Source organism: Lepisma saccharinum, chromosome 1 (assembly GCF_977018435.1).
Source record: "Lepisma saccharinum chromosome 1, izLepSacc3.1, whole genome shotgun sequence".
In the NCBI taxonomy this organism is placed as follows: Eukaryota; Metazoa; Arthropoda; class Insecta; order Zygentoma; family Lepismatidae; genus Lepisma; species Lepisma saccharinum.
This window is the reverse complement of record NC_139229.1, coordinates 123,711,453-123,722,787: the sequence shown is the minus strand read 5'-3', so window position 1 is coordinate 123,722,787 and position 11,335 is coordinate 123,711,453. Positions and strand designations below refer to the sequence as shown.

The following is an 11,335-nucleotide window of genomic DNA, read 5'->3' as shown; positions in this document are numbered from 1 at the left end:
GACAAAATAATTGAATATAAAATATTTTTACGAATGCTTTATATGATTTTAAGTCTCGTTTCATGACATTCAACTTTAATGTTTGGTTTTATTAACAAATTAATACTTAGAATTATTTCGTTCAAATAGTATAATATTCAGATATATTTGAATATTAACTTATATTTGGGAATGAAAGAAAAACAATAACAGATTAATTTAAAACTTTATTCATTCAAAAGAAATGTGCAGAAAAGTATTCCATCCTAACCCAATTAATGCTGACCAGACAGGTTGCTTGTCAAATCTTTAGATGGTTCCTGGGGCAGGAGCGGTGTTGATCTGTTTGCTGCCAACAAGATGTCCTGCAAGAGATGCAGTGTGGACGGATCCCCTGGTGACTGCTACGTAGCTGGAAGGGAAACAGAAAATAATGATAACTGAAATGTATAAATTTACCATCTTTACTTGTCAATTATAATGACCTTGTTATAAGAAAAGGTTGAAGTAATTTCATTCAAGATATTTTGCATAAATAACTAAGCACTATATTTCATATGAATATGCTGAATGTAGCTAATTACTTAGTGTTTCATAATTAAGGATATATTTAGTATCCTTAACACCCAATACTTACGGAGCACCAGCAGCCTGGGCTGTCACAGGAGCTGCCTGAGAGACTGTCACAGGAGCTCCCCCGTAGGTGGCAACCAGAGGAGTTGAAACATGAGATGCCCAGGGTGCTACTCCCCAAGAACCTGCCCAGGGAGCTGCTCCCCAAGAACCTGCCCAGGGAGCTACTCCCCAAGAGCCTGCCCAGGGAGCTGCCCAAGAAGGAGCAGGCACGTTGCTAGAAACGGCAGCAACAATAGCAGCTAATACGATAACGAACTGAAAAAAATAATACATAATACCATATCAGGTAAATCAAACATTATAATTGAATGGATGGTGGCAAGATTGTACTAAGCCAAATTGTCGATCTGTGAGGAACACAAACTTTTAGATTGATTAATTGAATTAAAATTTTTTGGTGCGTTGGCACATCAGGTCATTTTGCACTTCAATGAATGCTGGGAAGTTCCCCTTGTCTAAAACTCTTACCATAAATTTCAAGAGATAGGAAATGGGTGTGAAAAAACCCTCGAGAAAGGTTTAAAAAGCAGGTTGTAAGCAGATCTGGATTGGACAAAAGCAACACATTAGAAAGAGTAAGAAAAATTTTGAACTACCTCAGAAAGAGGAGAAGAGACCTGCTCTTCTCAAAGACCTAAAACATTCGTCAAAACACTGTAATCGTCACCCAACATGGATGACTAGTCCTTGGGAAGGTTAAAACTCTGTCTCAAGTTGTTAAAATTTGAACATTCAAGAAGAATGTGTCGAACACTTAAAACAACGCCACAACTACTGCACAACGGAGGGTCCAGTCCTTGCAACAAATGGAAATACGTTAGAAGGCTGTGTCCAATTCGGAGCCGCGTTAGGGTCATTTCTTCTCTACGCGAGGATGAGACGAGGAACGACAAGCACCAATGACGGGCTTGATAGTACGAAGCTTGTTCCCCCTTGTCTCATCCCACTCGACTTGCCATGTTTCAAGAATGCAACACATTCTGAAGGTCCCTAGCTGGCAGGTGAACGAGAACGTTGCCGTCTGCATCAGCAGATACAGACTTTTACAATTCAAGCCAATCCACAAATGATACTGTCTGTAACTGACATCCATGTCATTTCATTTTGAAATGTTTCCCAATTCTATGTGAAATGAAATGTGGCTCACACTCTTTGGCGGTGACTACTTCAATTATAGTGAGAATGCACATACAACATTCAGTACAGAAGGAATTTTTCCCCTTAGAGTGTTTTGCAATGTGTATAGTTCAACCGATATTATTTGAATGTGTTCAAGTCATATTTACATTTTTGTGTGTATGCAATGTGTACTTTATGTTCTCCTTTGAGAATAAGCTACTCAGTGTATCTCATGAAAGTGTAAATACTGTTATATTGATTGCCCCCTGTATGTGAAAAGAGAAATAACATATGCACAGTTATTATGCATATGCACTAAAAATTATAAATCCTGATTGTCACGAGTTACAACATTCGATACATTGCCACCATTCTTCGAGAGAATTTCTCTATTCATTTTAAATTCCACCTTCAAGTTTAGTCTTATAATAATATTTTTATTTTATTTTATTTGTTGTTTTAAGCCAACTGTATGCACAGTAAGGCTAATCGGGACAGGACCTACAGTTTAAAGTGGGATCCGTACCACTTGTGCCTCCACCGGGTATCGAACCCGGGACCCCTTGATTACAAGGTGAAGTCTCTACCACTGCGACATCGGGGAGGCCTCTTATAATAATCTAAGCTACCAATCATACATAGTAGAATATTGCTTGAGATCACTGTGTACGCACATATGAAATTTATTCCGGAATAGCATAAATCATATTTCCTTCTATCAACATTTTCTCTTAATATTTATTCATTAATACAGACTTTATTAGTGCACCTCAGCCAATACAATGGCGGGAATAATCCGCTCTATTCATACAATAAGATATACCTTACTTTATTTAGTATCTATTTCTATTTTGTTTAATTTACGGTCGAAGTATTTCGCTGGCTTATTTAATATTGGCACGAGAACGAATGATGAAGATATGAAGTAGGTGACGGAACAAACTCAATGACAAGTTTATTCCTGACAAAATATTAAATTGATTTTCCGCTGGCTTCGTAAGATGTTATGCCTAACAGCTCCACCACGGAGGTATGCAAGCTATCGTTTACATTGCCTGGTGAAAGCTACGGAAAGTAGGTAGACTTTTGCAAAATCAAAATATAAATTAGATTTCAGCTTACCTTCATGGTGAATGAATGCTTCTGTGTTTGTTTATTAAACTGAAGTAAAGATATAACTTTGTGTCCACGTATATATAGCCACAGAGACGGAAATGATATATTCATTGGCCTTCAAACGGAAATTAAATGCCTTTCATGTGCATTCCAGATATATTAGGAAGTGACTTAATTATATGCATATCTTTTCTTCCACTTTTATAACTTATTATACTGCGTACGCTTTTAGAAGGAACATGAGTTCAGCCAATACGCAGCCAGTGCTGTTGCGCTGTTGCCAAACCAACTGCTAGCGGAAGGGAAACGCAGATAATTCGCTGTGTCCAATATCCAGCTCTTTTATATTATATAATACATGCACATTATATTTGTGTACAGTAAAATAATATAGTGCATATTTCTTCACACTATTATAATATCATATCATTGCAGCATATAAAAGAAACTCGTACCTGAAAGAAGTTTGAAGGTATTTATTATAGAGGAACTGCAAGGTTGTCATCATCGCTCTCGTTTGTGTTTTCTAGCATGTTTCCCAGGAGATTTAAATAAGGGTTTACCGTTTTCTGTGGTAGATATTTTCACTTGTTGTATATACGTGATCCGTATGCACACTACACTACACGCTTTAGCCATAACTTATTGATTCTGAGAAAACACGGTTTCAGCACACACTTCTTCTGACGTCAATTCCTTGAAGTAAGAATACACTTTAAAAATAAGATTTCTGTCTTGTGAACTTATTATTTTTCCATTGGTGCCTGTACTACTGGTGCTAGGTTTTGAGATCAACATAATTAGATAACACTCACGGAACACACACTATTGCACAACAGTCGAACAAAAGGGCTGTATAGCACAGCACGCTATGACGCCAAGGGTACCGGGTTCGAATCCCGGCCCGGTCATGGGTGTTTGTAAGTGTCCCTTCATCAATTTTATCAAATCATTACTCATCATCATCTTTGCGACTAGCCAGAAGTGGCAGAAAAGCGAAGTAAAATAATTCAATCAATCAATGAATAAGGGCTCTATTGAATCCTCTCACAACTGTTCTTCGTTGCGTAGAAGTAAAATAATTTTACGCTGCCCTTGCTATGAAAACGCTGAACTCAAACTGACTCAGACGCGCAATGTTCGTGAACTCCCACAACAATGAAGAGTTATTGTGTATATTCAGCCGAATTTATCACCTATAGCTTTTTGAAGACATAACAACTCAGCGGCGTCAACACGGTGACAACGAAAAAAAAAAGAACAGACGGAAGGAAAATGAAAGGTTTATTGTGTGAGTGTGTATGTGTTGAGACGTGCTGTTTCCAGTGTTTCTTCAAGAAACGATAACTCCGGTTGTAGGCGACGTAAATTCATGGAACTTGGACAGTCGGGTTCAAAATGTCGTGCCCTATCATATGATTACATTTGAATAAAATGTAATCAGTTATATATCATGTGAATAACATATGTATTATGGAGAACCTCTACAGGGGGTTGTAGACGCAATTAGTATAGACAGATTAACTATATTTATAGGAGAAAGAAAAGGTACATTTATTATGTTTTGTAACATGAAACAAAACATGCTTGTAACATTTGTTAAAATAATTTGGCTTGTTTGACCAAATTCTGTACAAATTATGTGTAGAGAATTTGGCTCTATGTTTGGCTTTAATTATGATTTATGAAATAATAAGCAGTTGAAATGCATTTACGTACATTCAGTGACGTGAACTGAGGAGTAGCGAGTCTAGCAGTGATAGATCAATCGATTTCACATATCCAATTATTTTCGAATCTCAATATTCTTTGTCTTGTTCATAACCGAAACTCCCACGCGTTTATCATCCGCGGGACGATTAGCAGCAGGCAAGCTGGAAGGAGCTACTTTAGCAGCCTTTTCAACAGTCTGGTCGGTTTTAGGTAGAGACACCGCCGTAAAAGAAAAAAAAGGGAGAACTTCATTTCTACTTCCCCAACCGCAACACCAAACTCAAACCCAGTGGCCCTCAAGAAGCGATTTTCCTCGATTTCCGTTAATTTCATTCATGTAACTCAGGGCAGTAGTTGCAATATCTACACTATAGTTTTACACATCATGTTTATCTATAATAACAGGATACACTTACACGGCTTCAAGTCAATGATATGTGAAATTAGAAAGTAAGTGTCTTGTGTATGTGTGGTGAAAAATTACTGGATATGAATTCCCTTTTCAGTAAGGAATCTAATTATAATAACATAAAAAGAGACAAAACCCTGTCTTTTTCGCTTTACTACAATTTTCTTTAAACATACTAATATCTTGCCCGAAAGTAAGAGAGATGACCAATACATTTTGATAAGCACAGTAATCTACAATTTGTGCATACGGGTATTGGAAGGAAGGGGTATTGTACTTCGACTGTAGTGAAATAGTGGAATAATGATTCATTTGAAAATAAGGGTCAAATTACTCAAAAAATCCAATAAGTTTTCTCTCTGTGATAATTAATATTTTTACTATTAACATCACATTTCTCCTTTTCGATCTTTAACTGCGACAATAAGAATGGCTCACTCATCGAACTTATGAAATAGTCATGAACAGACATTTTATGCTATACTGCGAATTTGAATTCAAGACCTCCGCTCCATTTGTTTTTTTCTTTTCAAAGAGCGCTTTGTAAAAATTCCCCCACTCTCTCTCTCTCTCTCTCTCTCTCTCGCTCTCTCTGTATTTGTGTGTGTGTGTGTGTGTGTATGCTTCGTACATGGTCCTAACCTGAAAGTTCATAACGGGGACAGGCTGCTGAAACAGTATTTTGAATGTCAAAATTGTTATGAAACTAATCATAATGACTTATTTTTTGAATAAAATTAAATCGAAAGGGGAAAGGTTATGATCCCCATAACAACCATTTTGATTTTGTATTTGTTTATTTAGTTAGAATCCATATTCTATCTATTTAATTGCGACGGTAAAACTGAACTAGTATAGCGATAGATGCAAATCTTGTTTAATATTTGAAGTGAAACCTCATAGAGGACTCAGGTATTTCAGACGCGGATAGAAATAAATATAATTCAGGTTTCGTCCTAAATTATCACTTCCTTTGTTATAGCTAATTTCTTTGTCGTGTATTGTCGACCCCTGTTGCGGAGTAGTTAGCACATCGCTCTATGGCGCCAGATGTCCCGGGTTCGAATCCCTGCCGGGACATGAGTGTTTGTGTCTATTCATCAATTTCGTCATATCATCTGTCATCCTCATCTTCGCAATTAGCCAACAGATGCACAAAGCGAAAGAAAGAAACTAAATCAATCAATTCTTTGTCCTGTATTGAAACAACACTGCAATCTACACTGTAAAAAAAATTACACTTTCTGCACACTTTTGGAACACTTCCTAGAAACTACTTTTGATCACTTCTTGTACACATTAAATGTGCACAAGAAGTGTACAGGAAGTGCTTCAATAGTGTACACGAAGTGCTAAAAAGTGTACAGGAAGTGTACAAAAAGTGCAGCAAAAGAAGTGTACAGGAAGTGTGCAAGAAGTACTTCCAATATAAAGGTATCCCAAAAGTGTGTAAGAAGTGTGCTGCAGAAACTACTTTTGATCACTTCTGGTACACTTTACACATTTGGAACACTTGTGAAAATACTTGAGCGACACTTCTTGCACACATGAGATATATCACAATTCAGTACTTATTCTTAGTTTCTAGAATAAAAATACAGTTCACTCACATTTAACTTGACAATTGAAAGAGGAAAAAGCAACAACTTTCAACCTTAAATTTTGTGAGATGCGTGTTTGTTTTTCTGCGACCAGTTACCAGTTACCAGTTACGAGTCTTGGCTTGCTTTGCGCAATATGATGTGGAGTACCAGCGTCTGTGGACACCTTGCCTCCTCTTTGAATTGTTTTTGAAATGGCGTGCGATGTTTTCGGTGTTGAATTCCACTCCTGCAGCTGTCGCTTGGGGTGGGAAAGTGAGGGTGGCATTGGCGGTTAGGCTGTGGACACTTTTCACTTGTCCTGGCTGGTCGGCTCAGGGTCTTGGTAGACGATGAGTGTGTCTGTGTGGGTTGGCGGTACCAATGGCTCGTGCCGTTGGATTTGGGTTTTCCTGGAGTTTGGCCCAGAACGTGGCGGTTGTCCGCTGGATCACGTCATCTAAGGGTGGAATGTCGAGGTCTTCGTGGAGTTGGACGTTTGTTGTATACCGTCCGTGTCCGCTGATGATACGTAGGACCCTGTTCTGTTTGACTTGGAGTCTGCGGAGGGTCGTCTTGGGTAGGTGTTGCCAGGCAGGGCAGGCGTAGAGCAGAGCTGGTCGGATGATTGCCTTGTACAGTTGAAGTCTGGTTTCCAGCCGCAGTCCTGGCGATCGTAGCATCGGGTAAAGTGCTCCCACGCGTTTGTTTCCTTGGTTGACGATTTTGGCTATGTGGTCTCTGAGATAGAGCCCTCTGTCTAGCAGCATTCCGAGATATGTTGTGGTTTGTTTGTGGGGAACAGGTTGTCCTTGTAGTCTGAGATGGTATTCGCGCGGACGGCGTCTACGAGAGAACACGATGGCGGTGCTCTTGTCGGGATTCACTCGCACTCTCCATTGTTTTGCCCAGTGATCGTATTGTTGCAGTTGTTCTTGCATTCTGATGTAGGAAACACGAATATCCTTGGCTGCCGCAAAGTATGCGGTGTCGTCTGCGAAAGTGGCTGGGAGGCAACCAAAGGCTGTTGGTACATCCGCTGTAAACAGGGCGTACAGCAGCGGGGAGAGGGAGGATCCTTGGGGTACTCCAGCCGTGGTTGTTCGAATGGTGGAGATGGCTCCTTGAAACACTGCGAAGAAGGTGCGTTGATGTAGGTAACTGTCCAGCAAGCGTACGTAACAGTCAGGTATTCCAAGTCTGTGTAGCTTGTATATGAGTCCTTCGAGCCAAACCTTGTCGAAGGCCTTCTGTATGTCGAGGAATATGGCTAGTATGTGATGTTTCCAGTTGAAGCGTACCGAGAGATGGTCGACCACCCTCACCAGCTGGGTGGTCGTGCTGTGGTGTTGCCTGAAACCAAATTGGTGGTCTGGGAGAAGATCAAAATGTTGTACGTGGTCTTGTAATCGGTACAGGAGGAGGCGCTCGAAGACCTTGCTGACGTGAGACAGTAAGCTTATTGGCCGATAGTTCTGTGGGTGTAGCGGGCTTTTCCCCTTCTTCAGGATTGAACATACTCTGGCGGTTTTCCAAGCTCTCGGGTAGTAGCCAGTGAGAAGAATGGCGTTATATATTTGGGTTAGGACAATCAGGAGTTTCCTTGGGGCTTGCTTCAAGGCTTCTGTCGGTATTTTGTCCGGGCCTGGCGCTTTACTGTTTGGCAGCCGTCGTATGACTGTGTGAATCGCTCGGGGAGTAATTAGGTGTGGTATGTCTGCATGCGGCTGCTCTCTGAATGTGTCCAGGAAGTTGTCCACCGTTGCTATTTGTTCCTCGTCGCATGGTTCTGTATTGGGAGAAAACTGTTCTTCAAGGTTGTTAGCGATAGCGTCAACTTGTTCTTGTGGTTGAAATAGAAGATTGCCCTGTGGGTCGTGGAGGACTGGCGTCGTTGAGCTGGCGGTGTGTCCGCGGAAATTTCTTGCGAGCTTCCAGAATTCGTTATTTGGCTTGTCGGAGCTCTTCAGTTTTTCGTCCCAAAGGTGTTCCCTTGATCTTTGAAGGTGTCCTCTCACTCGACGTTTCAAGTTCTGGAGGAGCTGCCTGTATTCTGGATGTCGTGTCTGTTGATATTTGCGTCTGATCCATCGCTTTAGGTGCAACAGGATGTGTAGCTTGAGGTCCGTTGAATTTGGTTGCTCTTGACGGTTTTGTTTGGTGGTACTGTTTCGAATTGCTGAAGTGATCTTGGCACCAATTTCCTCAACGGCCGTGTCGATATCTTCCGGGGTTGCAACGTGGAGAGGCAGCTGGATTGCTTCGTGAAGAGTTGTTTTGTACTGCTGCCAATTTGTCAGCGGTCGTGTTGGTGCGGTCGTGAGATGCGTCAGTAGTCTATGGGCGACAACACATATAACCGGCTCATGGTCCGAGTCGAGATCGGCGACGACATACGGCGCTACGGTAAAGTTGATTCCTTTGTGTAGTGTGATGTCTAAGACATCCGGCCTAGCTCCATTTTTGGGGTAGTGTGTAGGATCCTTTGGTGCTGTTACCGCAAGGTTTATAAATGGCATGTGGTTGAACAGCTGTACTCCGTTTCGATTGGTGACCCTAGAATTCCACTCTGGATGTTTGGAGTTCAAATCTCCAGCTATCAGTACTCTGGTGCCTAATGACTGTAGTGTTTGAAGGTCTTGAAGCTCTACCCTCGTTTCTGGTCTTTTGTATGCTGCAACAAGGATCAGCGGTTCAGTTGGTGTGATGATTTTGATGGCCAAGGCTTCAATTGTCTGCAGTTGTGGGATGGTGATTGTCTCTGTGGGAAAATCTCTCTTTATTGCTATCATTAGGCCGCCTTTTGGGGTAGGTCTGTCTTGTCTGTGTATGATGTAGTTTCGTAGGGTGAATCTGTTCTTGGGTTTCAGGTGGGTCTCGTTTATTAGAGCGACGTCTATCTTTTGCTGGTGTAGATAGTGTAATAGTTGCAGTCTTTGGTTGAAAACTCCATCCGCATTCCAGTAGAGAAGAGTCATGTGCCGGTGTACTTGGGTTTTCTTAGAAGCACCCATCGTTGAACATGGCGATGACTGTTTCAATGCACACCGTGATTTTGGTCGGAGTGTCGTCTGCTGATCGGAGTTTTTCGAATCCGGTTTTGATGTGCTGGAGAATTTTTTGGATATCCAGACCATTGATGAGAGTTAATATTTTCTTTATGTCATCGCCGAGGGTTCCTTTTGTAGACGTCGTTGCCGGTGTGGAAGCTACAGTATGTTGTTCAGCTTGTGTGGTGCTCTCCGCTGACGTGGTTGGCTGGGGTACATCGGGTTGGGTTTCTTTTGTTTTGTTTTTCATGACTGGCCATGCCGGAACTGGCGGCAATTTCTTTACTGGTTGGTTGTAATCAGGGGCTGGTTCTGTCGTGAGTTTTGGAGATTTGTAGTTCGCCTTTGTTTGTTTGTATTGTTGGAAGGCTTTGCATCCTCTAAAGTTGGCTGGATGTGGCTGGCTGCAGTTTGCACATTTGGCCGGTGTAGATCGATCTGTTTTTGGACATTCCCTCGTATGGTGATTGTCTGCGCATTTGACACATCTTGGTGTCGCATTGCAAGTATTCTGACCATGGCCTATTCTCTGGCAGTTGTAGCACTGCAGGGCATCCCTTGCTTGGTACGTCTCTATCTTGACAGGCATATGCAGAAGGCGTGTGACGTCGTACATCTCCTTGGTTATTGGAGACCGTTGGAATGCGGCGAGGAACAGTGGCATTTTTACCCGTTCGTTGCTTGAGTTGTCTTTCTTTGACATCTGGGTTACTTGGATTACCGGGAAATTCTCGTCTCTGAGTGCTTCCTCTATGTGCTTTGGTTCCGTGTCGTATGGTAGGCGTCGGATGACCACTTTCATCGGCCGATCTGCCTTTGGGACTCCGGTGGAAAAGGACCTTCCCGTTTGTCGCAGAAAAGCTATCATCTTGTCGTAGTCGCTGTAGTTGCGGCAGGATATTTTAATGTACTCCGCTGTGGGATGTACTTGCGGGTTGTCGAGATTTGGCGTGAGTGTAGATATGAAGGTGTACTTCGATATTATATCATATATGAAAACAGGAGGTGGTTTGCCTGTCCTCCTTGTGTCAGGCCTTGTTTGTATTTCGTCTTGTGTTAAAGGAGCGAATCTGTTTGGGTGGAAGAAATCCTGCTCAACTGTTCCTTGTTTATCCGGCTTCACTGTTTTTCTTGGTGTCAGGAATTCTCCCTCCTCTGGGTCGTCCTCTTCTGTGGTGCTGGATTCGCTATCGCTTTCTGCTTCGCTTGGTTTTCCGTGTTTTTGGTTTGAAAGTGTGCGTGTATTGGTCTTCGTCATGCTGGGAGTTGGTAGATTGTCTCTGTCTGTGTCTGCACGTGCCACTTTGTTCTTGCTGTTCGCTTTATTGTTGGCCTTTTCCTGGCATTCTTGTAATAGTGCATCTAATTGTTGGTCGAAGGAATGTTCACTGGCTGTGTTCTTGGGTTGGATCCCATTCGCTTTTGCAGGCGTCGTTGGTCTCTCCGGTGTTGATTCTAGGTCGTTCTGGGACATTCGTGTGCCTGTCCACCGCTGTTGACCTCTGCCTCTTGATAAACCACCTCTTGTACGCATTTTTCCTCTTTCAGTTCTACCTCCTTTTCTTTCTATTCGATGATCAGTCTAATTATCCCCCTTGATTCTATCTCTCCTCTTTCTCGCACGTGGTTCCGTAACAGCAGGCAACGTTCGCTTACCAGGTGTCCAGTATCTTCCTTGTTGTTAGTGTGAGATATCGCCTTTGTTCACTTTACCTCCTCCGCTGATGCTGTTC

The 11,335-nt window shown here is 41.9% G+C and overlaps 1 protein-coding gene across 1 annotated transcript; it reads right to left on the bottom strand.

The window, feature by feature from the left end:
• Positions 1-231: 231 nt before the first annotated feature.
• Positions 232-2,883, bottom strand: LOC145987915 (uncharacterized). Its single transcript, XM_083122730.1, has 3 exons — positions 2,857-2,883; positions 617-870; positions 232-391 (listed from the first exon to the last, which is right to left on the bottom strand). Exons 1-3 carry the CDS (start codon positions 2,860-2,862, stop codon positions 289-291), a joined length of 363 nt encoding a protein of 120 aa, XP_082978856.1. The 5' UTR covers positions 2,863-2,883; the 3' UTR covers positions 232-288.
• Positions 2,884-11,335: the final 8,452 nt, after the last annotated feature.

Coding starts and splice junctions, on each gene's coding strand:
- LOC145987915 (XM_083122730.1), bottom strand. Junction 392..616: donor GCCCAGGCTGCTGGTGCTCC/GTAAGTATTGGG, acceptor TTTCCCTTCCAG/CTACGTAGCAGTCACCAGGG.